This window comes from Ovis aries, chromosome 24 (assembly GCF_016772045.2).
Source record: "Ovis aries strain OAR_USU_Benz2616 breed Rambouillet chromosome 24, ARS-UI_Ramb_v3.0, whole genome shotgun sequence".
Taxonomy (NCBI): domain Eukaryota; kingdom Metazoa; phylum Chordata; class Mammalia; order Artiodactyla; family Bovidae; genus Ovis; species Ovis aries.
In genome coordinates this window covers 35,131,444-35,158,964 of record NC_056077.1, presented here as the reverse complement: position 1 = coordinate 35,158,964, position 27,521 = coordinate 35,131,444, and the positions used below count along the sequence as shown (strand labels likewise).

At 56.1% G+C, this 27,521-nt stretch overlaps 1 protein-coding gene across 5 annotated transcripts in view; it reads left to right on the top strand.

Moving 5' to 3' along the window:
• CUX1 (cut like homeobox 1) overlaps positions 1-27,009 on the top strand; it is a 350,788-nt gene extending 323,779 nt beyond the window's left edge. For 3 of the 5 annotated variants that reach the window (XM_012104502.5, XM_027961700.3, XM_012104506.4), the window contains exon 24: positions 825-10,517. In XM_012104502.5, coding sequence (XP_011959892.2) covers positions 825-1,545 — 721 coding nt within the window. In that variant the 3' untranslated portion in view covers positions 1,546-10,517. Of the gene's footprint in view, positions 1-824; positions 10,518-18,347; positions 18,476-19,206; positions 19,274-19,760; positions 19,871-22,734; positions 22,852-23,982; positions 24,067-24,648; positions 24,706-25,101; positions 25,183-25,892; positions 25,958-26,168 lie in introns of those variants that run through there. The other 2 variants (XM_012104509.4, XM_004020987.5) reach the window with 1 other exon arrangement.
• The last annotated feature ends 512 nt before the right edge of the window (positions 27,010-27,521 follow it).

The window sequence follows — 27,521 nt, the reverse complement described above, 5'->3', positions numbered from 1 at the left end:
TTTTCCAGGCAAGAATATTGGAGTGGGTTGCCATATCCTTCTCCAGGAGATCTTCCCAACCCAGGGTTCGAACCCAGGTCTCCCGCGTTGTAGGCAGACAGTTTACCATCTGAGCCACCAGGGAAGTCTGAACTTGTAGGTTGAACTCAGCTTAATTAAAACATGGTGGATGTGTTGGAGCACATATTTGGCCTCCCTCCTGATTGGTCAAAAGTTACCCTTCCTTGGTCATCTTTTAGAGGACGGAATTAGTTGAAATTTAATCACACAAATTGATAGAATCCCACCTCAGCCTTGACCAGAGACTCTGACCTGTGGCTCAGAGCTGGACACTGAAGATTTTCACTTTGGGCACTATCTAATAATTGGTTCTCTCTCAGGAAGTCCAGAGGGGGAGGCGATGGTTACCATTCATGCTTTATCTCTGTGTGTGAATTCATTCGGCCTTACAGCTGTACACCAAGCACCAGTGCTAGGTGTGGGTGTGCAAAGAATGGGGCCTTGCCATGCCACTAATGTTGGCGGACCATCCTAGTGAAGAGGGGACTAGCATTCCAACCAAAGGACAGGTTACTCAGAGGCCCCAGGCCTGGGAAACTTGAAGCTGGGAGGGTTGCTGGCTCCTGCCTGGGGAGAATGGGGTGGCTATAAAGAGGGGCTCCACTCTGGGGGGCCGCAGGAGCCTGAGCGGCTGTCAGGCCGGTGGGAGTGAGATGTCGGGCAGTGGGCGGAGATGGCAAGAGGCCCGGGCCGCGAGGGAAGGGACACGGGGCACCCGTGCACAGAGGTCCCCTGACAGCGCCCCCACTGCTTGTGTCTCGTAGGTCTCGGATCCGCAGAGAACTGTTCATTGAGGAGATTCAGGCCGGGAGCCAGGGCCAGGCCGGGGCCAGCGATTCGCCGTCGGCCCGGAGCGGCCGGGCCGCACCCAGCTCAGAGGGCGACAGCTGCGACGGCGTGGAGGCCTCCGAGGGCCCGGGCGCCGCGGACGCCGAAGAGTCGGGCGGCCCCGCGGCCGCCGCCAAGTCTCAGGGAGGGCCGGCCGAGACGGCCGCGGCCCCGGAGGAGCGGGAGGAGGCGCCGCGGCCGGCGGAGAAGGCAGAGCCGCCGCCCTCGGGGACCCCGGTCCCGGACGCCGCCGCCGCCGCCGCCGCCGACGAGGGCCGGCCCCGGGCGCCGCCGCCGCCGCCGCCGCCCGAGGGTCCCGCGGACGGCCCGGGGCCCGTGCCAAACCCCGCCGCCGCCGCCGCCGCTGCGCCCGCGGCCGGGGAGGACGCCGCTACCTCAGCCGCCCCGCCGGGCGAGGGCCCCTGCCGGGCCCGGGACGGCGCCGACAGGAGTTCCGCTTTGCCAAGCACCAGCGCGCCCGCGGCCGTCCGCCGGCCCAGCTCGCTGCAGAGCCTCTTCGGCCTCCCGGAGGCGGTGGGCGCCAGGGACTCGCGAGACAACCCCTTGAGGAAGAAGAAGGCCGCGAACTTGAACAGCATAATCCACCGCCTGGAGAAGGCTGCCAGCCGCGAGGAGCCCATCGAATGGGAGTTCTGAGAGGGCGCCGCCCGCCCGCCCGGCGCGCCGCGCCGCGCCGGGCCTTGTCTGGCCGGGCCGGGCCAAGCCTGACCGGGCCGGGCCGAGTCTGGCCGAGCTGGGCCGAGTCGAACCGAGTGTGGCCGAGCTGGGTCGAACCGGGCCGGGCAGAGGGGCGGGCGCCGACTCCGCGGCCGGGACCGTGTTGCGCACTTAACCGCCCTGCGGGCCACAGGGCAAAATCGCCATAGGCCAAGGTGCATATAGAAATCAAAAGGAGCATTAAGCCCAATCTATGTCGTGTTTTCAAGGAAGAAAACGGAAATGTGTAGTCGAGCTTTTTTGTACCCTGAAGTGTTTTTTTTATTGCCCTAAGTGATTTCCACAGGTTCTGGAATAACTCTTACAGCTTTGCCTTGCGCCCTCCTCTTTTCGTGTGGGCTTTAAAAAAAAAAAAAAAAATCAAACCCACATATTAAAAGGGGGCTTTTTATCTGCCATCTAATGGCTTCAGAGCGATAATACACTATTATCTTCTTAAACCAGGAAAAAAGGGGAGGGGGGGGATTTTTCAGAAAAAAAATTTAAAAAAGAAAGTTTTTGTAGCTGTTCAGTTGCCACTAAGAGATTGCACAGTCAAACCGACTCTAAACACACTAGTTTGGATTCCTAAATATTTTCAAGTAAAGAATCTTCTCCTTTGAAACTTTGAATTAAAGTAAAACACATTTACTCCACATATTTTTTAACAAAAAAAGTCACATCAGGAAAATATCTGATTTTGTGGTAGCTGACGTAGTGTTTTCTTGTACGTGAATAGAATCCTGACATGTAGTGCACATTGATCCATAGCTTTAACTGACTCTGGGCTTTTGCTGACCAGGGTTTGTTTAATACACTCCATTCTAGGCCAAATCAGGACAAAAAGAAAAGATCCGAATCTAGGTATTTTATAATCTGCTTTTTAACCTCTAACCGCAGAGCACGCTGATCAGACCTCATATCTTGGAGGTGTAGGAGACAAGTTAGAACTGTAGCATGTACCCGTTCATTTTGTTTAATTTATGGTGTCTTATGTCTGTGTTAGTGCGTCTTGCACATGTGCGAGCGTTGAAAGAAAGGAGGAAAGTGTAGGCCTCGAAGGTCGCCGCAGGCATATCTGGGGCCCCTCGGGGCCCCTCGCCCCTCGTAGGCAGCAGTCTTTCCGTGACACAGAAGGCACCACACCTCACACCACTCTCCCGGGCGCCTGATGGACTGAGCCCCACCAGGGGACGCCACTGCCTGGGCCTGGGCAGGGCTCCTGCGTGCACCCAAGCACGCACATAACTCTCTCTCTGTCTCTCTATCTCTCCCTTTCTTCCCACCACAAGCACTGATGACTGTTGACGTCGTGGGAAGCCTCCTTCCTTCCCTGCAGAAGAGAGAACGTGGCAGTCTGGGCTCGGCTCCCACCCCCGTAGTCTCACACCAAAACGCTGATGCTCTTCACTTCCAGACCAGATCATTGGCCCTCCATTCATTTTGCCTCTTGGAACGTTCTTTTTATGCACAGTTTAGGGCAGTCTAAGTACAAATCAAAAGTCTAACTTGTCTCTGATTCCTCCTGTCGTCTATGTGTATATGCGTGAGAACAGAGGTGGATGAAAGTGTGCGTGTGTGCGTGTGTGCAATTTTATACGTCTGTGTATTTTCTTAAGTACCTGTGCACACATAGAGTGCATTACTGCCACCTTTTTTCAATAAGCTGTTTTATCAGTTATGGCTTCTACAAGTTTGCTAATTTAGACTCCTTTATTGCCATATCTTTAAACTAACAATAGATGATTTCGGTATATATATATATTTTTTTTTGCTTATTTATAGGTGCTGTATTTTATTATCTGATTGTTAGGAAGGGATGAAAGGGGCAAATATTCTTTAGAGGGATAGACTGCCGGCAGTATTGGGTATAATTTACAAGATGTAGCTGTCATACTGTATATTACTGATTGAAACCTTTTTGACCGTATTGTGTATCATTGAAACCTTTGTCTTAGGTCAACATCTTTGGATGACATTTTAATGGTGCATTCATTATTTCTTAAGTTTAATTAATATTACCTTTTTTTTGATTTGGGGGGGTGGGAGGGAGTTCTAATTTTAAAGGTATGCTCCCGCTATTACACCTCAGTGTGCTTGTATTAATTAACTTGTAGGACTTTGACTGTAAGATGTGAAACCACATTTCTTGCATGACGTTTTAGAAATTATGTATTTCATTTACAGTCTTTTAACCTGCAACTGCAGCACTTATTTCAAGTTTTCACAAATTTAAGAGTCACTACACTAAAGACAATGCCTTTTCATGAAGAAGAAGTTTGCAGAAGGCTCTAGGAGGCTGGGAGGCAGGCCGTTTGTCTTTTGATGGTTTCATATCATTCTGAATTTGAAATCTGGTTCAGTGAGCAGAGAATTCAACACAGAGGAGCTTAAGGGGAAAGTGGATTCCCATCTGGCTGAATCCAGGTGCACTGAGAAGAGGGCGTTTGCATCCGTGACCCTCAGGACAGTGAGTAGCAGAGCCCCTGATGGTACTGTGGTGTCCTCTCCACAAAAACCTCAAGGAGGAATTTTGTCATCACGTGATGAGTCTTCAAATACCCGACTTTCAGTAGAATGAAAAGCAGGGCGTTAACAGGGAACGCCAGGGTAGTGTTTTTGCTTTAAAGGCATGACTGTTATTTACTAAGGTGTTAAATCGAGGAAACTGATAAAAAGTATAAATCTGTCCATCCTCATGGCCAAATAGTAACGTCTAAAACAGCCACTTTGGCTCTTCCAGGCAATTTAGTCATTTTTGTTGGTTTTGTTTCTTTTTTAAAAACTAGGTTATTGTTGATTTTCATTCTGTCTTTTTTTGCCAGACTTACATCTGGGTGCTCGATACAATCAGTTGGTTAAATTTTGCTTGCAGTTCCGTATTTGTATTCTTTCTCTATTTATTTTTTTTTAAATTGCGATCCTAATCCTAGATCTCTTGTGTTTAAGCTGTCACTGTAATACTTACAAGAGCTGCCACTAAATAACAGAAACCTGGGGTGGGGTGTCCCCCTCCTCTTTGTGCCCCTCAGTCTGAGTCCAAGGGTTGATCTTTCATCTTGATAAGCAATATTCAAGTGCCTTGAACAGCATCCCCTCCGTGGGCTTTACCTTCCACTGGCTGGCGTTCCAAGCAGCAGCTCCCACAGGCAGCCGACCTCTTCCCCTTTCCGCTCGCTCCATCAGTCTAAAAAGCTGGTTTGTACCTCTCCCCTGGGGAACACGGTTCCGTAGAAAACACTAACACTTAATTACAAGCTCCATTATACCATTTTAAATGGCTTCTTTTTGTTAATTGGAGGCAGTGTTCATAACTTAAGGTTTTTGCCATTACTTAGCTGGCTAAGTGGAGGCTCCGCATACAGTGTCCAAGTTCAGCTTCTTGACCTTTGGTTCCTGCCCACATTCTCTTGGGTGTCTGAGGTAGAAGGGGCGTGTCTTCACTCCCGCCTCCTGGCTCCCAGACGAGGCCTCTTCTCTTGAACTTCTGGATGAGGCTTGTGATCTCTGTCTAGCAGGTCGCCCTTCTTTAGGAAAGATTACCACAGCCATCTAACTCCAACTCAGTTTTCCTCGGAGCTTACCTGCCCGAAGGACAGCGCGACACAAGGTAGCTTGTGGTCAGGAGACTGCGGAGGAATCTCCAGGATCTGCCAGGACCCTGACTGTACGGCTACTCTCAAGTCATGACACTCTGTCTAGGCCAGGGACCAAGGCAGAAAGATGAGAGTTCAGGCCTCCCTGGACAGTTTCCCTGTGTGTCCAAAGCACAAATGCCTCCCTGTTCATCTCTCTTCCTCCTGTGGGCCTCTTTGTGTCTCCCTAAAAGCCAGGTGTGCTGGTTGGTGGTCCAGACCCAGAGTGCAACAGAGCTTTGGGTGAAGTGTTCCTCTGTGCTCCCTCTGGCTGTGAGAGACTCTCCCCAGCTGCCCTCAGCCCCAGGAGGAAGGAGACACCCGAATGCCTCCATACCCAGGACCGCCACAGCCCCATGAGCAGACCAAGCAGAGAGCAGATTGTACGCAAGCTCTGGCCTCTGCTACCGGCCCTAAGATCACCCAGCAGTCGTGCCCTAAGAGGTTGGGACGAGAGTCGCGGGACAGCTCTGTCCGCAGGCAGGTGCCTTCTCGCCTAAAGTTGGCCTGGATTTCTTTGTTCTCCCTGAACTCGTGTCCTGTCGTGCATGGGCGATCGTTGAACTCTGTTGACTTTCTATGCAATGTTCTTCATTCCTCTGATGGTGGGAAAACAGACCTCCCTGAAAATAGCAGAGGAGCCAGCGGGAGCAACACTCCCGTCCTTCTGGGCTGAGCACACAGTGAAACAGTGTTGGTGATTTCCTAGATCTTGAGCTGGGGGACAACAGCCTTTGCCTTAAATGCACCACAGCAGACGCCTCTCGACAGGCCTATAAAAACCAGAGTCTGCCCTGAGCCATCCCGGGCCGCTCCCCTCTGAAGCCAGTAAGCCAGCTGCTCAGGGGAGATGGAGCCGGGCCGGGTCCTGGTGACCGCGGTGGGTGGGCAGCTGCTCCCTGTCAGGCTGCAAGTTGGCTCCCTCCCTGAATGTCCTCCCCCACCCCCGTGTCATCATACTCATTTGTCCCCTTCTACCTCACTAAGCATGCTCCCACTGGACCTCCCCCCGCACCCCTCAGAACCGCGAGGCAAGTGGGATCCGGGAAGAGAAAACCCAGAAGTGTGGCATGCATGAGTATAGCTCGGCCTGGTGGGCAGGCGGCTTCCCTCTTGTGAGCACAACCCAGACAGACAGTTGTGCTCTGCGAGGCGCAGGGATCCTCCTCTTGGCCTCCACCTGCTCCTGAAGCGCTCACAGCTGTTTCCTCTGCAGGCATGGGTGGCCTTGGGCCCCACAGGGCCTTCTCTCTGGCCCGCCTTCGCACTCTGCCCATTCCCGCTCAGCTGTTAAGATCGGTCAGAGCCACTTCCCTCGCCCCGGGCTGCCACTCCATGGCCACGTGAGGACACTTCCCCAGGATTCCCACCTGACACTGGGGAGCTCTGTTGTCTCTGGCACCAGGAAGTTATAATCTCAGCCCTTCTGTGAGGTCTCCGTGGGAAGGATCCCAAGGACAGGAAAGGATCTGGCCTTCCCCAACCCACATGCCCAGTCTTCAGGCGTGTGACCCTTTCTTCCCCAAAGAATAGGCCAGTTTCTGTGCTGTGCTGAAGAAAACCAGCTCCTAGGGCTGCTGGTTGGGTGTGGGTCCATCCAGTCTGGTGGCCAAAGTGTTCTCTTGATGGAAGGAATTTGGACACGCTTACTGGGAAGAACTCAAATTTAGAAATCTGCCCCCCTCCCTGGTGCTGCCGTTTCTTTTCGTCTTGATGGTGTTAGGGGAGCCTTCGTGAACCCAAAGGCAGAGCTCCTGCCCTAAGTGGCCAGGTGATAGCCTGGGACTCCCAACACAGTATACATCTATTTCCCAATGCAGTGAATGTCAGTCTGACCAGTACAGCTGCTTGCTAAGAGGATGGTTCAATTTGACAATGTTACTCCCATTCAGATTCTGTTCTGCCTTTTGGTAGATGAAAACTACCAGGAAAAGAAGGGAAAGGAAGTTCCTAGTTCCCAAAAGATCAAGGCTGTGAGACACTTAGAGGTGTACAGAAAGCTGGGGCCAGAACACTCCGGTGGGGGGGCGGTGTGCAGAGGGAGGCAGCAGAGGAGAGGGTGTGGGGAGCAAGGAGCTGAGCATAAAATGAGCCCCGCCCCAGAGCCCGCCCTTCCCCAGCAGCCTGGGAGCCTCATCCTTGGTCAGAGAAGAGTATGGGAATGTAGCTCCCCCACCCCCGCCCCGCCCCACCGTCATCCCGAGATGGGAGCTGTCCCCGCCTGCCTGGGCCTTGCCACCACCCGTCCATGGCCACCTCCCCTCCAAAGAGACTGTGTCCATGCCGTCAGTGGCATACTCCCCATTTTCATTTTTGGATGAAGTGACATTTAGCTTTAACGAGACATTTCCAAAGTGCTTAGTCTCCTCCAAAATGCTAACTTTAAAAGTTGGGCATCATAGGTGAAGAACCTTTTTTTTTAAAAAAAAAAAAGGCTAGTGAAAGACATTAGGCTAGGCATAAATGTGCACTTCCCCATCGTTGCTATTCAACATTTAAAATACCTTTGAGTTGCTTTTCTTGGATCATTACAGCTTATCCAATAATGTAAAGAAGTAAAGTCTGTTACTGTAATTCCTGTAGTGTTTAGACTCTCTCATTTCTACCACAAAATATGCTGTATGCTATGTATCAAGCTTTCTGTGAACAGAAAGGAAAGGTGCCTTATATTCCAAAGTCATGGCTACACCCCTGTGGACAGTAATCAGAAGCACAGTATATACAGAAGCATTGGGACTTCCGTGGGTGAAACCAGATACCAGTCAGCAAGACGGATTGAAGTGGCACGGGGCTCCTTTGTTTTCTGGTTCCCTTTTTTTTCCCCTCCATTTTTCGTGTCTTTTTCTTTCTTTCTTTTTTATGTTCTCATAGCTTGCTTTAAACAGAAAGCACTTAAATAGATGACTATGTGTAAAAAGCTCTGTGCAATAGAAATCATTTCCCTTCATTTTTAAGAGAGAACGTATTGCACACCAAATGAACTCAAAGTAAGCTTTAGACCAGGACGATTCAGGTTGTGGAGGAGCAGGATGAGTGTGTTCACTGTAGTTCCGTTTTGTTCGGGAACGGAAGGGAAAACGGGCCTCCCCAGCACTGCCTCCCCACCCCTGCCCCGCAACCCCGCCTCAGCCTGCCTCTTGCTGCCCGCCATGCTAGTGACGCAGGGCCCACGGGCACCCACCAGAGCCTCTGGCTGGGGCAGCAGAGCAATCGGAGCGGGCTGCGACTCGGCAGCTAAGAACCCCCCCAGTGAGCGTGTGGCCACAGGCGTCCCTCCCAGCACTTCACCTTTTTCTTGTTGAGATGGATCGACTGCTACTGACACCCCCCCCCCACCTCCCTGCAGCGTGCGTGAGGATAATTATAAAAGGATATTTCCTTGAGAAAAAAAAATTGTTTAAAAAATATTTCTATTCTCTTCTATTTATTATTAGGTTAATCCTTTAAGTACTTATCAGGAGTGTATTGTTATTTTGTGTCGTTGTTGTTACCATAAATACTTCTGACTTTCACTCCACCCTTTGCTGTCTTCGGCCTCCCTCCCTCCCCCGGCCCCAGAGACCCAAAGGGTCCTGGGGATGTGATCGGAGGGCAGAGGGGGATTTTTCTGAATCAGCTGTCTCTCTCCAGAGTAGCCGCTCAAAAACTGGTGGTCTCCATCACGTCCCACTTTTCAAAACGAGAGAGTTGATGAACAAAACAATCTCCCAATGTTAAGGAAGCGCCGGGGTTTGAAGTTTGCTTGTGTGAGGAGCTGTAGAGGAGACTTAGAAAAAGCAAAGCTTGGTTCCCCCAAAGCCTCCTAGAGCCTCCGGTCAGACTTCTGGGTTCATGACGGTTCAGGAGCCCCGGGGCAGGACGGGCGCGGAGGCCTGGTCGAGCCTGACTTTGGGTGAGAGAGGTCTCTGGCAAGGCTCACTGCGCTGACAAGTTTCCGTTGGCTTTTGTTACAGTTGTTGTTTTCCTTGCCTACAAAGTTGGTCAAAACCATCTTGCGGAGCAACCGTGTTTTTCTGTCTGGCTGTGGCTTAAGGACCCACTCTGGGGGAGCAGGGGTCTGGGGGGAGCCCCTGTCCTCCTTCCTGTGGTTAAGTGCAGGGGAAGCGTGGACCAGGGGCACAGCTTTCCGTAGCTAGAAGCACAGCCAGCAAGACACCCAGTGGCTTGCTCCTCGGGTATCGGGGTGGTGGAGGCTGAGGCTGGGCGCTGCCTGCCGCCCCGAGGTAGGGCTCCCAGAGGGCCTGCCGACCCTCTCCGTGTCACCCACAGCTTTTCCCCGCTCTAACATCGTCTGGGGTCCTGACTCTGTCCTCGTCTCTTTGAAAGCCCTCTGATGAAACAACAGCCCCATCCCTCCCCCTACAAGGGTTTCCATTTCCCCCAAGTCGTCTATGCATTTCTCTCTCTCTCTCTCACCGTTTTCTGCCTCATTCCTAGAGAAAACGGGCATCTCATGTCCCACCCTCTGAGACCCACCCCCACCTTTCAGAAAATGCTGTGCATTTTGGAGTCGTGAGGATTTCGTCCAAAATTCTGAAAGCATTTGCGGACAGCTCGTTAGAAAATAAAAATGGGGAAAAGCAAAACGAAAAGGCGGTGTCCCCCCACGTCCCTTTCCACTGAGTAAGACCTAGCTCTTTGCAATTGTGCAATAAACTACTTGCCGTGAGAGCAGGTGGCCACGCTCCTGCCCAGACTACTAACTGACACAGCACAGGACGGCCGGCCGCACGGGGGCCTCTTCCAGACGCCTCCCAGTGAGCTCAGCTCCCCACCCCCACCGCCACCAGCACCGTGTCGTGCGGTGTCTTACATTTTAGCAGTATTTTATATTTTCTGTAACGCACTAAGTCTTAGATGTTTTTAGAACTCGTTTGTTCATACTCACAATCACAGACTTTTTTTTTTCTAATCCTCACAATGACCCAATTGACCAAAAAAAAAAAAAAAAAAAGCATCATTTTTGTACAAATAGCTTTGAGAAAAGCCTCTGTTGTGTTGCTGTGACCCATCTCCGGTAACATTTTATTTCTTGCTATTTGTTCTCGACGCGAGAAGTCAAAAGTTGATCCGCCTGGCATGGGGGTGGGGGAGGCACCCGTCGTCCCTTCTGTCCTTGGTTAGCCATACGATGTTTGTTCTCAGCACTGTACAACGGTCCCTATGCGATATGGAGAAGCAATATCACTGTATGAAACTCACACCATGTATTATTATTATTCACTAGCACCCTAGGTGTGATAATTGAAGTAAATATCTTTTATACAAACACAAGAACGTGTGGGTTGTTTTTATTTAAAGGGCTCTGGCCTGAGGAGGAGCAGCAAACACTTTCCATTCTGGGTCCAAAGGGCACCTCGCACACTGCCTTCCTCCAGTGCTTCCGTGGGCGTGTGGCACCGGGGCCAGGTGTCTGCAGAAACCTGGGTAGGATGTGCAGGGGACCTGGGGGCCAGCCGGCCCCGCTGTCCACGGGTCTCCCTCTGGGTACACATGAGGCCCTGCGTCCCCGCTGGCTTCTTGGCGCCTTTGGAGCCCTGGCCCTCCCAGCACCAGCTTCCTCGTCTGTGAAACGGCCGCCGCCATGCGTCTCACAGGCTTGTGAAGCCCAGGAAGGGCGGTTGGCCATGCTGGGCGTGGCCCTGGGCTGACTGATGGCCGCAGCCTGCGCCCGGCCAGCCGCCCAGCCTCAGCCTGCGGGTCTGAGAGGTGTGGGGGGGTCTCTTGCTTTGTTCCCTAACCCCTGTGATGTGGAGAAGGACAAGCTCAGGGCCTCTGTGAGTGTGGGCAAGTAAGGGAGAGGAGGAAGGAGGGAACGGCGTCTTGTGGGCTTCTGGAAGGATCGGGCTCCTGAGAAAGGGCCTCTCCAGCCAGCGCTCGGGGCTGGAGGCGGGAGAGCCCTGCAGAGTCGGGCTGCCAGGTGGTCCACAGGCTTGTGACCAAGGATGTCTCTCGTCTCGGGATCTAGAGGGTTGGAAGAGAACCGCCATCCTCCCCAACCTGTGACTGCTGGGTGCGGGAGGAGTGTATTTGTTGATTGTGCCTTGATCTGTGAGTTTCAGAATGTGAAGTTCCTGCTGGTGATACAGAAGCGTGAGCTAAACTAGATTCAATGCACGCTCCACAATGCGCCCTCCCTTTTCCCCGGAGCAGGGAAAGCCTCCCACCAGAGCTGGGCCCTCCTGAGCCTATCTCCTCCATCACCCAGATGTGGAAGTGTCCAGAGCTGCCCCCAAATGTCTGCCCATCTCCTGCCAAGGGAGAAATTACATAAAACCAGTAAGGCTCTCCCAGTTTGGCACTGAAAAAACCTAACTGCAATCATTTTTTGTTTGCTAGTTTAGGTACACTCCTACTTTTAAAAAATCCTTTAAATTAAGCTATAAAATGTTAAAAAAAAAAAAGAAAGAAAGAAAAGCACTTAACACAAAGTCTTTTTACCCAGAAGCTCTTGCAGTGAGATTTGATTAACCAGAACTGCAGTTGCACGTGGTTTTGTAGCTCCAAGTCCTGTCTCGGTAAACAGCCAGCACCAGAGGCAGAGAAACAAGCAGGATTTGACGTGCCGACTGCAGTCGGGCGCTGTCCCCACGCAAGCAGTGTCCAGCCTCCCTGTGCACAGCTCTTCTCCTTTCTCTCTGGTTAAGTGGATCCGAACAAAACTGTACCTTATTTGATGCACTGGGGAATGGCAGGTTTATACCGCGTAAGGTGACACAGTGATATTGTTAACGTGTGTGACTCATCCACAGCTTGTGTTTTAAAGGGCTTTCATGTGAAAGACTTGGGGTGTGTTGCCATCTCTTCCACGGCCCTAGATGTTGGCTCTGCGGGGGAGGGGGCATGCATTTTGCGGGTCCGCACGCGGGGAGCCAGGGTAAGAACACAGAGGACTGGGGAGAACTGTTGTGACGTCAGTGAGGGCTTGCAAAAGGGCTAGCAGATTCCAGCCTGGTGTGGCCTTGAGGTGGAAGGAGGCATTTGTGATGGACAGGCAGCAAGGACACCCAAATGCAGGGGCAGCACGTACCCAGAAGCAGGGCGACGATGTGGCGGGTCAGTGGAGCAGGAAGCCGCGGTGCTGGGGTAGGGTGTAAGTGAAGGGAAGCATTTGGAGCAGGGATGACCATACCGTTGGTAAGAACAAAGAAGTCTGGAGGCGACGTCTCACCAGGTGATGCTTTTTCTGTGAATAACATCAAGAAGGTATTCAGATGTTGCTGAGAGTGTCTGCAACCATGCTGGGAGTGACAGGGCCCCAGCCAGGGAGGAAGTACCCCCACCCCACTGGAGGCTCCCAGCAAGTACACACCCACCGGTGAGGGTGCAGGGTCGCCCTGGGGCTCCGCTCTGGCAGATCTGCAGGCAGGCCCAATGCCAGGGCACAGCCTGGAGGGGCCCGGGTGAGGCCTGAGCCTGACCCAGGCGGTGGGTCCAGCCGAGGCCAGCTGACCCAGCCAGGCTCCTACTGCCTCTGCCCCCTGGGAGACCCTGCAGCCTGAGGACCCCTGTGTAGGCTCCCACCAAGTCCTCTAGGGAGGACACGGTGCTTCTCTAAAAGGCCAGATGCTCCAGCTAATAGCACAATGAGGGCTCACCGTGGGCCACTGCTCTGGGCACTGGGGTTACAGCCAGGGACAAACAAGGAGCTGAACTTCCAGTGGGGGAGGAAGACAACAGAAATAATAAATGAATCACTCGGCCACTTAGACGGTGATAAGTGTTACAGGAAAGAAACAAGGCAAGGGGACAGGAAGGACACGTGGAGGGGTTAAAGTTTTAAGTAGGTAGTCAAGGACTTCCCAGGGCTTCCCAGGTGGCGCTAGTGGTAAAGAACCCACCTGCCAATGCAAGTAGACATAAGAGACGTGGGTTCGATCCCTGGGGTGGGAAGATCCCGTAGAGGAGGGCATGGCAACCCACTCCAGTATTCTTGCCTGGAGAATCCTATGGAGTCTGGTGGGCTACAGCCCACAGGGTTGCAGAGTCAGACACAACTAACTACACACACACACACACACACACACACACACACACACACAGGGACTTCCCTGGTGGTCCAGTGGCTCAGAATCCACGACCAACCCCGATGCAGGGGACCTGGGTTCAGTCCCTGGTCAGGGAACTAGATCTCGTGTGCCACAACTCAGGATTTGCCTGCTGCATCTAAGACCCAGTGCAGTCAAACAAATAAATAACTTTTTTTTTAATAAATAAATAGGCAGTCAGGATAGGCCTCACTAAGAAGGTAACACTCAGACAGTCTTGACGGAGGCAAGGGGATGAACCATGCAGACACCCAAAGAAAGAATGTTTCAGGCAGAGGGGGCAGCCCTGTGCACAGAAACATGCCTGGAAACCAGTACAGCTGGAGCAGAGCGACCAACAGGAGGGACGGGTGGCAACGAGGTCCGAGAGCCAGGTGCCGCCTGGTGGGGCTCTGGCTGCTGCTACTCCGAGGGACGTGGGGGCCGATGGGGTTTGAAGGGAGGGTGGTCTGGTCTCACTGTTTAAAAGGCTCTCCGGCTCTTGCTTCATGACTAGGTTCTAAAGGTGAGGGCAGGAGAGGGGAAAGCAGGCGCTGCGGCCACAGTCCAGGTGGGAGGTTGTGACTCGGACCAAGTGGGGTCAGTAGTGAAACCGATTGGATTCTGGATGTATATGGAAGGGAAAGCCAAACGCAAGCCATGACACAGAGGAGCTGTCAGGAGGGATAGACAAGGGCAGGGAGTGCCCCAGGGGTTTGGTCTGAGCCACTGAAGCATGGTCTTGCCTCTCAGCCCTGAGGACACTGCCTCCTGGGGCCGTGTGCCAGGGGCTTCTGCTGGGGTGAAGCAGGTTGAGGGGGTGGGGAAGTCAGGCTTCAGTTTGGACCTGTCAAGTCTGAGATACCACTGGAGGATGAGCCCAGGAAAAGGAGTGCGCTGGAGATGTCCGTGCATTGGAGGGTCGTCGGCTTATAAATGTTACTAGAGGTGCCCAGAGTGAATGACAGCCGAGAGAAAGGCATGCAGGGGCAGCACCCCGGCTGCAGCAGCGTTGGAAGCTTAGAGGGGAGGAGGATCTGCAAAGGAAACCAAGGAGCGGCCAGCAGGGGGCAGGAGGCCCGGGATGGTGCCCTGGGAGCAAGTGCTGACGAGTCAGTGAGATGAGGGCTGAGAAAGGAGGACAGAGCGAGGTGCGAGGTCTTCGGTGACCTTGGCCAGGACCATTGGCGTAGCGGGTGTCCGGGTCTGACGGAGCAGGTTTAAGGAAGTGGACGCTTGAGACTAGGCAGCTTCTTCAGGGAGTTTTGCTGAAAGGGGCCATGGTGTCACAGAATGGCAGCGGGGAGCATTTCAGAGGGGAGAAGAGCGTGCTTGTGAGCTTGTGGAAAGAAGCGAGGGCTGCAGGACGCAGAGGAGACCTGCTGGGGAATACCCTGGCCGCGGAGCCAGGCGCTGGCCCCTCAGGCACCTTCTCTGGCCGCCTGTGGGGCACAGAGCGGGGAGGGGGTGGGTGTGCTGGCAGCCAAGTGCCCCTCGGAACCCTCCAAGCACGCTGACCCCCCTCCCAGAGCTCCCGCCTGGCTTGCCTGTGGCTGACTGAACACAGGGGTCCCCACCTTCAGGAAAGCCCCCGATGTGATGCCCCCAAGCCTTGCCCCCGACTCTGCCTTTGATCATCCTGCCACCGTGATGGTCACTCTGCTTTCTTCCTCCCCTCTGTGAAACACACGCCCTAGAAAGCCTTCCCAGATTCTCCCAGGGCAAGGTCCCATGACCCTTGATAAGAGGATGGGTGCAGCATTTCAGAGGCGAGGTGTTCTCTCTCCAAACATCCCCGCCCTGCCTCCGCCGCCCCCTCCAAGATGCACCCTCTCCTCCAGGCTGCACATACTGCGTCCTGCAGCACCCTCCTGACGACCCCTCATCTCGAGCACACCCCACCTCCATCTGCTGTCCATCTGGAGTGGGCTGGTCCCCACATCCCCCCTCTGCACCCCTGCCACCCCTCACTCCACCACCACCCTGACCAAACTCTCCAGCCTTTGTTGAGACACCGGTGACCCCCCCTTACTCACGGATGGTCCCGATTCAACTTGGGGCTGTAACATGCTTCTTCCTGACCTTGCCCTGCTTCCTGCTATCTCCTCTCTGGGTCATTCCTGGGACACCCCAGAAAATGTCAGCATCCCCAGAAGTCCTGTCCAGGTGTTTTTCAGACCCCTGGATGTCTCCCTGACCTGCATCTCCAGCCTCAGACCCCTGGCTCCCACTTTCCACCACGTGCATCCCCGAAGGTGTTCCACTAAGCGCTTCAGACTTGCCAGAGCCCAGCTACACAGCTGCTTGCCCCTTCCCCATTTAGGGGGCCAGTTCCAGGCACGGGCCTACCCTTGTGGGTTCTTTGCGACAGTGGGGATCACGGGTCTTTCCAGGACCTTCTATTGCCATGCCGCAGGCCCAGAATTCAAGCCCAGGCCTGCCAGACTCCAGCTCAGGACCCTCCCCTGACACCAAGTGGCCACTCAACGACATGATCCCAAAACCTCATTCTGCGTGTTCCCACCCCCAGCAGAGGAGACGGAAGGAAGGGAGGGGTGGCAGGTCTCCCGCCGCCCCCCAGGGCCCTCTGATAGCCCTGCCCCATTGCCTCCACCGCCCCGCCTTTGCCCAGCTTCTTCCCTGGGCCTCCTGGGCAGTCACCTCCACACCTGCCAGGATGGCCCTCGGCTTCACCCAGAGACACTTCTTGGGGGACAGCCGCCCACACACTCAGCCTTACACCCCCCGAGGTCTCCTCGGCAGCTCACTGAGTGTCTGGGAGCGTTGGCAGCAGCGGCCGTGGCCGGGAGAACCGCATAGGACAGAGGGCTTGCCATCAGGGACCTCCAGGGGCAGGGACCGGCATGCCCACCCCTAGGGCACCAGACACAGGCACACATGAGAATGCCCCCTGCCCACAGATGGCTCCTGGAGCTGTGAGTTGCTCCTCCCCCAGACGTGGCTGAAGGATCATCTCACCAGCGTTTTGTCCAACCTTCCGGCCACGCTTGGGTCCCCTCGGAACTGCTTGGTGCACACCTCCTGGGCCCAACACTGGGCTGCCTCACAGGCTCCCCTGCCTTGCCCCTTCTGCCCCTTGGGGTGGGCGGCTGCCCACCTGAGTCCTCTCTGGGCTCCCCACCATGCTCACCCTCAGAGGCCTGTCCACCCGGCGCCATTTTTGGACATGCTCCTGTTTGTGGCCATCCCTCTGGACTCCCAGCGCCAAGAACCAAACCTGTCCCCTCCCTCGGTCCAAGCCCTTCACCACTAATCATGCTACCCTCTGCCTACCCCTCACCACGAGCCCTGTCCACCTCCCTCCTAAGTGTATGTGACACTCACCAAGGCCTCCTTGCACAGCCCATGGGGTGCTGCATTTTGGGGGTCTCTCTGGGCCTGCAGGCCGAAGGCAGACCCTAAATCTGTCCCCCACAGCCCTCCCTCCATGCCCCATTCCTGCCCTCAGGTGTGGCCTCTTTCCCTGCCCCATCTCAGACCCCTCACGTCAGGCAGCACCACCTACCCACCGGGTGAAGAGGGGGCCCAGTGGTGACGGACGGGACAGGTCCACTCAGGGCCTGAATCCTGGCATGGGGAGGGCATCATCATGACAGGGGGTGCACACCCTTGGGGGGTCTGGTCCCAGGCCAGGAAGCCTTGGTAGTTCCGTCTGTAAAATCATCGTATCCAACTGATTGGACCGTGGTGAGATGTATGAAGAGCCTGGTGTGCAGCCGGCACCTGGGAGATGGAGCAGGTGCGGGTGAGGCTGGCCGGCGAGCAGGCCACACGGTGAGGGGTGTCTCTGCCCGCGAGGGCCCAGGGCCCTTCTCCAGGCCCTGCCCGCAGCCTGAGGCCTTGGGACATTTCTGGGGCCACACTGCCCCCTGGTGGCCAAACCATCTACCCTCAAAGGCCTCTGGCCTGGGCTACCACCTCTGCGGCAACCGGCAGGGTTTATTATTCTATAAATGAGGCCCACACAGGGCAGGTCGCTGCCCAGAGTCACACAGCCAACCAGAAGTAGGGGTGCTGTTGTTCAGTTGCTCAGGCGTGTCCGACTGCGACCCCGGGGACTGCAGCACGCCAGGCTTCCCTGTCCTTCACTCTCTCCCGGAGCTTGCTCAAACTCACGTCCATCAAGTCGGTGATGCCATTCAATCATCTCATCCTCTCTCAACCCCCTTCTCCTCCTGCCCTCAATCTTGCCCAACATCAGGGTCTTTTCCAGTGAGTCGGCTGTCTGCATCAGGGGGCCCAAGTAGTGGAGTTTCAGCTTCAGCTTCAGCATCAGTCCTTCCGATGAGTATTCAGGACTGATTTCCTCCAACCCGGGCCTGCCCTCTTCTGGACCACTGCTGTCCCCGCTGCCAACGGCAGCTGAAGGCACCTACGGGGAGACTCATCAATGTTTCCCACCCTCCCAAAGCTCAGGGACGTCTCCACACAGAACTATTCGGGATTTGCTTTGTTGTAAAGACGATAACTGGTGTTGGGACAGGGGAAAGGGCCCGGGGACTGGGGCCCAGGGAGGTCCCGGGGGCGCCGCCCCATCCCTGACAGTGTGCTGAAGCCTGTTAGGGGAGGGGCTGAGCAAGTCTGAGGTCCATTCCAAAGGCAGCACCCCCTCACTACCCCTTCCCGTTGGGTCTGAGGGGGGTCTACCTGCACCGCCCACTGCACCTCCCTCACCTCCCCTTCCCTACCCCCCGGGGCCTCCCTCTGGTCCTTATCCCAGAGCATCAGCCCAGGAGGAAGCTCGGGACTCTTTGGGTTCAGCCTCCTTGTCCTGCTTGACGGGGGCCGTGAGGCCTGCAGAGGGAGAAGGGCTGGTCACTGCGGCTCGGGGGTTGGTGGGGGCTGGGGGGCATTTCTCCTAAATCTCTGACCTGGGCTCCTTCCTTCCCAAACCCAGGGAATTCTTGGGCAGAGTGAGTTCCCATGCCAGGAGAGCCCAGCCCCTGCCTGCTGCTCTAGTGCTGGTCCCCCGGGCAGGGGCACAGGCTGTGTGTTGGGAGGCACAGGGCAGGGCGTGCACCTCAGGTCCCTCTGACGGCCACGTCTTCCTTTGGCCCAGGGCGCTGCTCGGAGCTGCAGGTCCACGTCACTGAGCTCACAGCCACGGCAGCTGAGCAGAGGGAGCTGATCGCCCACTTGGAGCAGGACCTGAGCACCATCCAGTCCATCCAGCGGCCGGACGCCGAGGTGAGCCCACCCCCGGCCCCACCCCACCCTGCCTGCCCAGACTGCCTTCAGCCTCACGAAATGCTGACTTTCCAAGCAAGCCAGCCTGTCCTTGGGCAGCCAGTGTCCCCTGGGCCCACACTAAGCCCCACAGGGACTGTCACCTACAGCCTCTGGGGTCTGTCTGCTCACTTCACCACAAAGGCCCTATCTGGGGCAACAGGCCGCAGGCTAAGGGCACAAAGCCCCCTGCCTCCGGGTGCTGGCTTGGCCCTCGGCCCTGGCAGCTCGGGGCAGAAGCAAGGCCAGGACTATCCACCCATCCCACGGCTAAAGGACCTCGGGCCCCGAGATCAGGGAAGGCTGGAGTCCCAGGACCCTCAGGGATCATCATCACACAGCCCACCTCATTTTAGATGAAGAAACGGGGCCCAGGGAGAGAAAGGGGGCTGGGCGGGGGCGACACGGCAGGCTAGCTGGTAGGACCGGAGCCACCCAGCCTCCGATGCCCGTCAGGGCCAAGTGGCCGGGTGGGAGCCCCACGATGAACTCCAGCCTCGGGGGAACTACCTTCGCTTTGGGGGCCCATGTGAGGCACCCTCTCCAGGCCCTCCTGTGGCCACTGCCGTGTCCAGCCCCTGCCGCCAGACCACCCCACCTGCTCTTTGCCCTCTGTGTGCTTGGCCCCCTGGATGGCTGTGTTCACTGCCAAATGTGGAGATGCCTCGCTGACCTCTCCCTCCCACCTGCAGGGCGCAGCTGAGCTCGGCCTGGAGAAGATTCCCGAGCCCATCAAGGAGGCCACCGCCCTGTTCTATGGTGAGGGGGCACCCAGGCTGTGATGGGCTGGCAGGAGAGGGGGACAGGAGCAAAGGTGGGGTCACCTGGGCCCTAAAGAGCACACACCTCCATCAGAAGAGCCAGGCCCCCGGGCCAGCAAGGCAGCAGAAACTCACAAGAAGGGTGAGGCCCCTACTTGCCCCGCTAGGCCTCAGTCTGACACCCCCACCATGGGAACCCTGACCCCCTCAGCCCTGCCAGAGGCCTTTCGCAGGCTGGTGGGTGTTGATCAGCTCCCTGGCGGGGGTGGGGCCCAGCCCTGAGAGGCAGCCAAGGGCTAGAGCAGAGGTGCCCCCAGGTGTTGAGGCCAGGACACAGTGGCGGTGGCAGGCCACTCAGTCCCCTCAGTGTCTCTTTGCTTCTGCCCCATGGCACTCGGCCAGAGCCCCCTCAGAGCTGGTGACCTGAGGGCCCCCCCGCTGGGCTGGGCCTCCCCTACCCTCAAGCCACTGTCCCTCCGTCCTAGGACCCTCGTCGCCTGCCAGCTCCCTCCCCGAGGGCCAGGTGGACTCGCTGCTGTCCATCATCTCCAGCCAGAGGGAGCGCTTCCGGGCCCGGAACCAGGAGCTGGAGGGGGTGAGTCGAGTCCCTCCCGCCCCAACACTCCACGGACCTGAGCACAGCGCGGAGGACCCCCGGGTGTAGGGGAGAAAGATGCGTCACAGACCACAGACCTCAGTGGGGTTAGGTTTGTTCTCTGCGGTCAGGGAGGGCTGCCCAGAGCAGATGAGGTCACGCTGGGCTTTGAAAGGAGAATCAGACCCTCCAGGTAAACGAGTGAACAGAAACATGGGGTCAAGGAGCCAGAAGGGAGTCCAGGGACAAAACAGAGTTGCCAGGCAAGGTCCCTACTGCCAGGCTGGGGTGTGATGGCAGAGTTTAAGCTAGGGACCAACACTGCCAGGATGGAGGGTAAGACGGTCACTTGGGCAGCCAGTTTAGAACAAAGGCTTGGCCCAGGAAGACGATTTGGTGATGGTCACCGTGGTCCAGGAAGAAACATCTCAATCAGGTGGAGGGGTAGAAAGCAGGGGCAGGTCCCAGGGAGGAGGGTCTTGAACCCTATGAAGAGGAACAGTCTAGAGAAGGCCAGGAGCTCTGTGGGGTCCAAGAGAGCCTGCTGGCTGCTAAGCACCCAACTGGTGGCCCTCCTGGAGAGACCCGTAAGGAAAGGGCAGTCTAGTCTGCAAAGGTGACAAGCCTAGGGACTTCCCTGGTGGGCCAGTGGTTAAGAATCTGTCTTCCAATCCAGGGGACACAGGTTCAATCCCTGATCCGGGAACCAAGATCCCATGTGCTGCAGGGCAACTACAGAGCCCGCACACCACAACTAAGACCCGACACAGCCAGATAAATTAGTTAATTAAATATCTGGGGAGGAAAAAAGCGACCAGTCCAGCTGCACGTGGGTCTTTCCCATGCAGTGTCCCCTTGGGGACTCTGCAGACCACTTCCTCCATCCCACAGAGCCAGCCCAGGTCCTCCGATCTCTCTCCCAGTACAAAGAGGAGCCAAGAAAGTTTCCATCTTCTCAAAGAGTCACCGCTTGAGCAGGCGGTGGAATATCTAGCTCCTTCCCTCCACACCCGCAGCCCCCCCATGGGGCTTCCAGGCTGGGGTCTTGGGGAGGCTGACATTCACTGAGCACCGGTGCAGGCCGGACCCCAAGCTGGTCCAGTGACAAGGCTGAACCAGATCCAGTGAGATCCCCTGTGATCTGGGCTGCAGAGCAACAGGCTTCAAATGGAGGACCGTCAGGACAGCTCCCCTCACAGCTACCTTCGTGAAAGTGGACGGGGATCACCCACGCCCCTTCAGGGCTGGGGACAGTCACCATGAAAGTCTAGGCAGCCCTTTAGAAAGGTCTTCAAACTAGACCAAGCACGGTGGAAGGAGTATTTATAAGATTGTGCCTTCGGCTTTAAAATATATATATATATTTATGTTTTAAGTTTTGGTAAAATATACATCTGGAGGAGAAAATGGCAACCCACTCCAATATTCTTGCCTGGGAAATTCCATGGACAGAGGAGCCTGGGGGGCTATAGTTCACGGGGTCACAAAGAGTTGGACAGGACTGAACACACATAAGATACATCCCTTAAAAAGTATCATCTTAACCCTTTTCAAATGCAGCACAGTGGCTTTAAGTGCATTCATGCTGTTAGGCAACTCACCACCACCCATTTCCAGAACTTTTTCATCTTCCCAAACTGAAACTCTGTAGTGTTTAAACACTCACTCCTCTTTCCCTCCTGCCACCTTCCACCATTCTATCCCGTCTCGATGAATTTGGCCACCCTAGGTATCTTATATGGGGCTTCCCTGGTAGCTCAGACAGTAAATAGGTGGAATGATAGAGTATTTGTCTTTTTGTTTCTAGCTGATTTCACTCAGCACAATGCCCTCCAGGTTCATCCACGCCGAGCATGTGTCAGAATCTCCTTTTTTAACGGTGCATAATATTCCATTGTGTGGATGGACCACATTTTGTTCGTTCTTTCATCTGTCCATGGACACTTGGGTTGCTTCCACATTTTAGCTCTTATAAATATGCTGCCATGAACATGGGTAAGCAAATCATCTTACAGTCCCTGCTTTCACTTCTTTGGGGTGCACACCCAGAAGTGGGCTTGCTGCACCACACGGCGATTGTATTTTTACATTTTTGAGAAATTGATACACTACCACGGACATTTCTGTCCTTTTCAACGTTTCACAGTGTGGAGAAAACGCCTCTTTAACCATTTTAATAAGTTGGAAGATGCGTTCACATGTCACTTTGCAAACATTAAAATCGCATATCGTATGGTTTCATTTATATAAGACATCCGAAAGAGGCAAACCCATTGAGACAGGAAGGAGATTAGTGGTTGCCGGGGGCTGGGGGAAGAGGGCATGGGGAGTGAGTGATGACAGGTATGGGGTTTCTTATTAGGCTGATAGAGATATTCTGAAATTAATTTTAATTAATTAACTAATTAAAATTAATTTTAATTCTGAAATTAAATTAAATATTTAATTTGCATGTTAAATTAAATATGCAAATTAAAGATGATTGCATTACATTGTGAATGTAGTAAAAAAACTGAATTATACATTAAAATAAGGTTTATGTTATATGAAATATATCTCAACAATAATTTTAAGCTGATACCATAAACAAACAACATGAAGAAAGTGACCCAGGAAAATAAGAAAGAAAAAAAAAAGAATAAAAGAAAGTGACCCAAGGACTGTGGCTTCTGCCTGCTGCGGGGTCTCCCCAGGCTTTAAGCAGAGGCTGGCAGGTCTAGGACATGACCTCAGGCCAAGCAGGGGCTCAGGGTAGACAGAACAGGACCCGTGCCAGCTTGGAGGCCTCTCCCCCAACTCCTTCCACTGCGGGCCCTGCCCACCCACTCACCCACTCACCCACTCACCCACCCGGCTGCCCCCAGGAGAACCGCCTAGCCCAGCACACCATCCAAGCCCTGCAGACGGAGCTGGACAGCCTGCGTGCGGACAACATCAAGCTCTTTGAGAAGATCAAGTTCCTGCAAAGCTACCCTGGCCGGGTGAGTGCCCCCCCGCCCCCACCCCCCTGCTTCCAAGCTGAACCAGTCTAGGGAGAGGAGAGGTCCCAGGGGACGGCTGGGGACAGTGACCTGCTGGGCAGCAATAGGCCTGGGAGCCTCAGAGACCATCCCACACACACCCCCCCCGCCCCAGGCTTGCCGGGTACCCCCCGACCTGTGGAGCCCTGATGGAGTCATGCTCACCAGACACCCCAGCCAGGAGCTAATGAGGTTCGGAAAGAGGCAGGGCTCACAGGGCTCAGGCCCACACGACTCCTCTGTGGTGGGGAGGGGGTTTGTAACTCTCCCTCGCTGACCCCAGGATCTGGAAATTTAACCCTAGGGATGATGAACATACAGGACAACCGTGGGGGGATTCGTTTAAAACATAAAAACTTATATATATATTTATATTTATATATATATATATATATAAAAATACCAGAACTGGGTCCAACATTCCAAAAACCTATCAATCAGATTGGCATAGAAAACTACCCACTCTCTTCTGAGCTGGGAGGGCCCTCTCTGGCTGCTCACAGGAGACTGCCTCGTGCAGGAAAAGCCTCTGAGACCCTGGGGAGACGGAGTGGTATAGAAGGATGGAGCCGTGGCACGCTGGCGGGGGGCCTCCCTAGGACAAGCCCCAGACTCAGCCACCAGCCCCCACCCCGCCAGTTGAAGCTGTTCTCAGGCCACCAGAGGGCGCCCAGGCTCCATGCAGACTAGTTCTAGCTCACCGTGTGGCCTGCTGCAGGACACGGGGGCGGCCTTCATCTCCCAGGTGCTGGCCTGTTCCCCACAGCCACCCTGCAGTCTCCCAGTGAAGCCCCTCCAGACCCACCTCCCTGCACCGGGCCCCACCCTGTCCACCTTGTACATTCCAGCCACCCTCAGGGTCTTAGTTCCCCCCACCTGTCCTGAGGCACTGTGGCCCCGACCCCAGGGGGAGACCCCTAATCCTGGGCAGTGCCCCTGGACACAAGGCACCACCCATATCACACCATCACCCGGGGCCCTGTCCCCGCTTCCACCGTCGTACAGAAAAGGACGTTGTCAGGCTGCAGTCCATTGGCTCGGTCCTTCCTGTGGGGTCCACTGACCGGGTCTCTCCTCCTCCCTTTCCTGCAGGGCGGCGGCAGTGACGACACGGAGCTGCGCTACTCAACCCAGTACGAGGAACGCCTGGACCCCTTCTCCTCCTTCAGCAAGCGGGTGCGTGGGCCCAGCTGCGGGGCAGCCCCGGGCGCCCACCCAACTCACCTGGCCTCAGGCTCCCTCTGGCCCCCCTCCACCAGCCCTGGTCTCAGCCTGCACCCCTCCCCCACACTGCACCTTGACACGCCAGACCACCAGGGCAGCCCCCACACTCACTTTGGTTCTGGGGAGGCCTGGGGTCCACCAGGATGGGCCTGGAGTGCCAGGAACACCAACTGACGCTGACAGCCCCGTGACAGTGTGCCGTGACCTGGTTAACCCCAGGTGCAGGCACTCTGGGGGGCAGGCACACGGGCAAAGAGCCTCCCTGTGTCAGGTGACTTACGGTGGTGGGGGGGGGGAGGGGTTTGTAACTCTCCCTCGCCCGCCCTGAAGACCCTCCGTGTTCAGAGTCGGCCACTGCAGAGGGGGACAGCAGCTCCCATCACTGGCCCTGAGTGGGACTGGGCACCAGGGTGCCCCTGGCAGCCTCCACACCCCAGGGCCCTGCAGGGACAGCAGGACAGGGTCCCTCTCTGCAGTGAGCTGGGGCTCTGAGGGCATTTGGGGGTCTTCTCCTCATCCCTCCTCGCCCTTCAGGAGCGGCAGCGGAAATACCTGAGCCTGAGCCCATGGGACAAGGCCACACTCAGCATGGTGAGCCGCGCCCCGACCCCGAGCCCACCATGCCCTCCCCCGATTGGGCCTGGGCCTCCGACCCTGGACACCTGGTCACCTGCCCTCCAGCCCAGTCTGGAAAGCTCCAGGAACCCCGCTGCCCCTCCGGGGCCCGTTCAAGAGTGGCTGTGTGACCCTAGGAGGGGGCAATCTGTCCGTCTCCGTCCGTGACAGCCCTATTACTCACGGTAGATTCTGAACGTGGCCACACGGGGGCGCCATTCCCTAGCATTCCTGCGGCCCCGAGTTCCCAGCCTGAACTCTGGAACAGCCTAACTTGCCTGCCCTTCGCGCCCCTTGCTGCCCTGGATGGGTGAGACCGGCAGAGGTGGGTGAGGCTCGCCCCACCCCACTCACGCCTTGCGTGCTCCCCAGGGGCGGCTGGTTCTCTCCAACAAGATGGCCCGCACCATCGGCTTCTTCTACACGCTGTTTCTGCACCTCCTGGTTTTCCTGGTGAGTGAGGATCTAGGCACGGCCGGGGATACATTCACCACGGTCCCCACAACTGCCACCCGCAGGCACATAGTCTGCACTGGGCCACTTCTGTCCCCATCGGGGGCCCTCTGGCTGGGGCAGCAGCCTGTCCGACTCCATGCAGGGCCCAGCCCTGGGAGGGAGGCTTGGTGGAGGGGGCCATGAGGGAGACTGGCAGATGGGAAAAGAGGCCTAACGGTAGAGTCACTGCTAAGGGACAGCCAGGTGGGCCGCACAGAGAGGGGACATCTTGAGCTGAACCTCCTGGGGGGCAGAGGGGCATTCTAGCTCCCGGGCACAGCGCATATGGGGGCCTGGGACGCCCGCGTGTCCGCCCAGCAGGGGTGGGGGCACGCCTGTAGAAGCCTTCAGCCTCAGGGACTCCTCACCCCCAGCGAGGCCACAGTCCAGATGGCCCCTATATGGCCAATCCGGACTCCAGCTCTGATGGGCCCAGCTGGTCCTGGTGCTGCCCAGCGACGTTAGGGATCGTAGCTCCATGCCCAGGCCTGTCTGACCAACTGTGAAGCTGGTAGGCATGAGAGGTAACATCTCTAAGGCCCCCCCACGCCCCTCAACTTGGGACTGTGGCCACAAGAAACATCATGTGTCAGGAAACCAAGCCCAGGGGCCGCAGGTGGACAGCCAGAGTGGCCGCGAGGCAGCTGACCTTGTCTCCCCCGGGGCAGGTGCTCTACAAGCTGGCGTGGAGCGAAAGCATGGAGCGGGACTGTGCCACCTTCTGCGCCAAGAAGTGAGCCACCCCTGCGCCCTGCTCGGCCCCTTGCTTGGCCCCCCGCACCACCCATTCTTATGTCCCCTGCCCCCCTCCCAGCCTTCCATCACTGCCCCCATCTGGTCCACCCACAGAGACACACCCCCTGGAGACCTCCATGCCCCCCGCCACCCCCCACATCTCTTTCTTTCTCGCACTCGGCTTCAGCAAATGTTTCTGTGGCCCCCAGGTTCGCCGACCACCTGCACAAGTTCCACGAGAATGACAACGGGGTGGCCGCCGGCGACCTGTGGCAGTGATGTCCCCAGACTTCCCCGGCTCGACAGTGATGGCTGCGTTCCCCTGCTTGTTCAGCTGCTTCCAATGACTTAGGCTTCCCTGGAAAATCCCCTGTGTAGATGACTCTTGCCCTCCACCCAACAGTGCCAGAGGTTCCCCAGAGTTTCCTCCATCTCCCTTTAAAGAGGGTCTCAGCCTCGTCAGGCTCCCTAAGTCCAGAAAGCTCCTGAGGCCAAACCAAACCACCTCAGGCTGCTGACCCAGCCTGGGTCCCGCCCAGCAGCCTGACCTCTAGCCTTGGGGACAGAGACCTCTCAGCTGTGACACTGAGTTCCCACTGATTCTGGCTGTGGTTAATCCAGTTGGGGTCCCCCGGGCCATCCCAGGATCCCCTTGGGCTCCCCTCAGATCCATCACCATCCCCCCAAGGCATGGAAGCTCTTCCTGGCAGGACAGCGAGCTCTAAGTCCAGCCCCCTGCACCTGCCTTTATCCTGGCCCCACCCAACCCCTAAAAGAGAGGGAACCCCAGAGGGCAAGACAGTTTGTTACCCCCTCCCAACCCCTTAGACGCACTGTGATTTTTGCTTTCTTCTTTAGCAAGATATTCCGGCTTTTAGGTGAGGAGTACTCTCCAATGAGCACCCACGCCCCAGGCTCTTCAGACCCAAGGAACCGGTGGTGGGCCATCCTGGCATGGCCACCCTGGGGCCACTGGCAGATCTTCCTAAATTAGGTTTGCACCTGCATGTTCAGCTTTGCATATTTTGAATAAATACCTTGTTGCAGCCACACCGGTGCCCTTGCTCTCTGTGATGGTGAGGCTACAGGAGACTGGTGAGCGGGTTCCTGTAGCAACACCCCCAGGAGCTGCGGCTGGACCTGATGGCTGCTCTGCTGGCGTGGGGCATGGTCCCTCACATGGGGGAGGCCTTGCCCCCTTTTCTCATCCCCGAGATTCCCTGAGTGGGTCCAGAGCTTTGCTGAAACCGAAACCTACAGTGTCTGAGTTCCCTTGAGCAGACAACCCAACCAAAGAGAAACATCCATTCCTTTTTCAAATCTGCCTGTCAGGCTGCGGTAGGATGTGTGATGTCAGCTCCTGGGGACTCCCTGCTTCCCTTTCTGTGTACCCTGGAGCCAGGCTCTCTGTCCCTTTCCCTTGAGCCCTGCCTGCCCATGCTCACCACATCCCCTGGACCAGCCTAGGGGACACCCCTGAGTCACAGGTTCTGAGCCACCTGGCCTCCAGGCCAGCTCCACTGGTGAAGGCTGCCTTCCACCCACCCACACCGAGGGCTTCC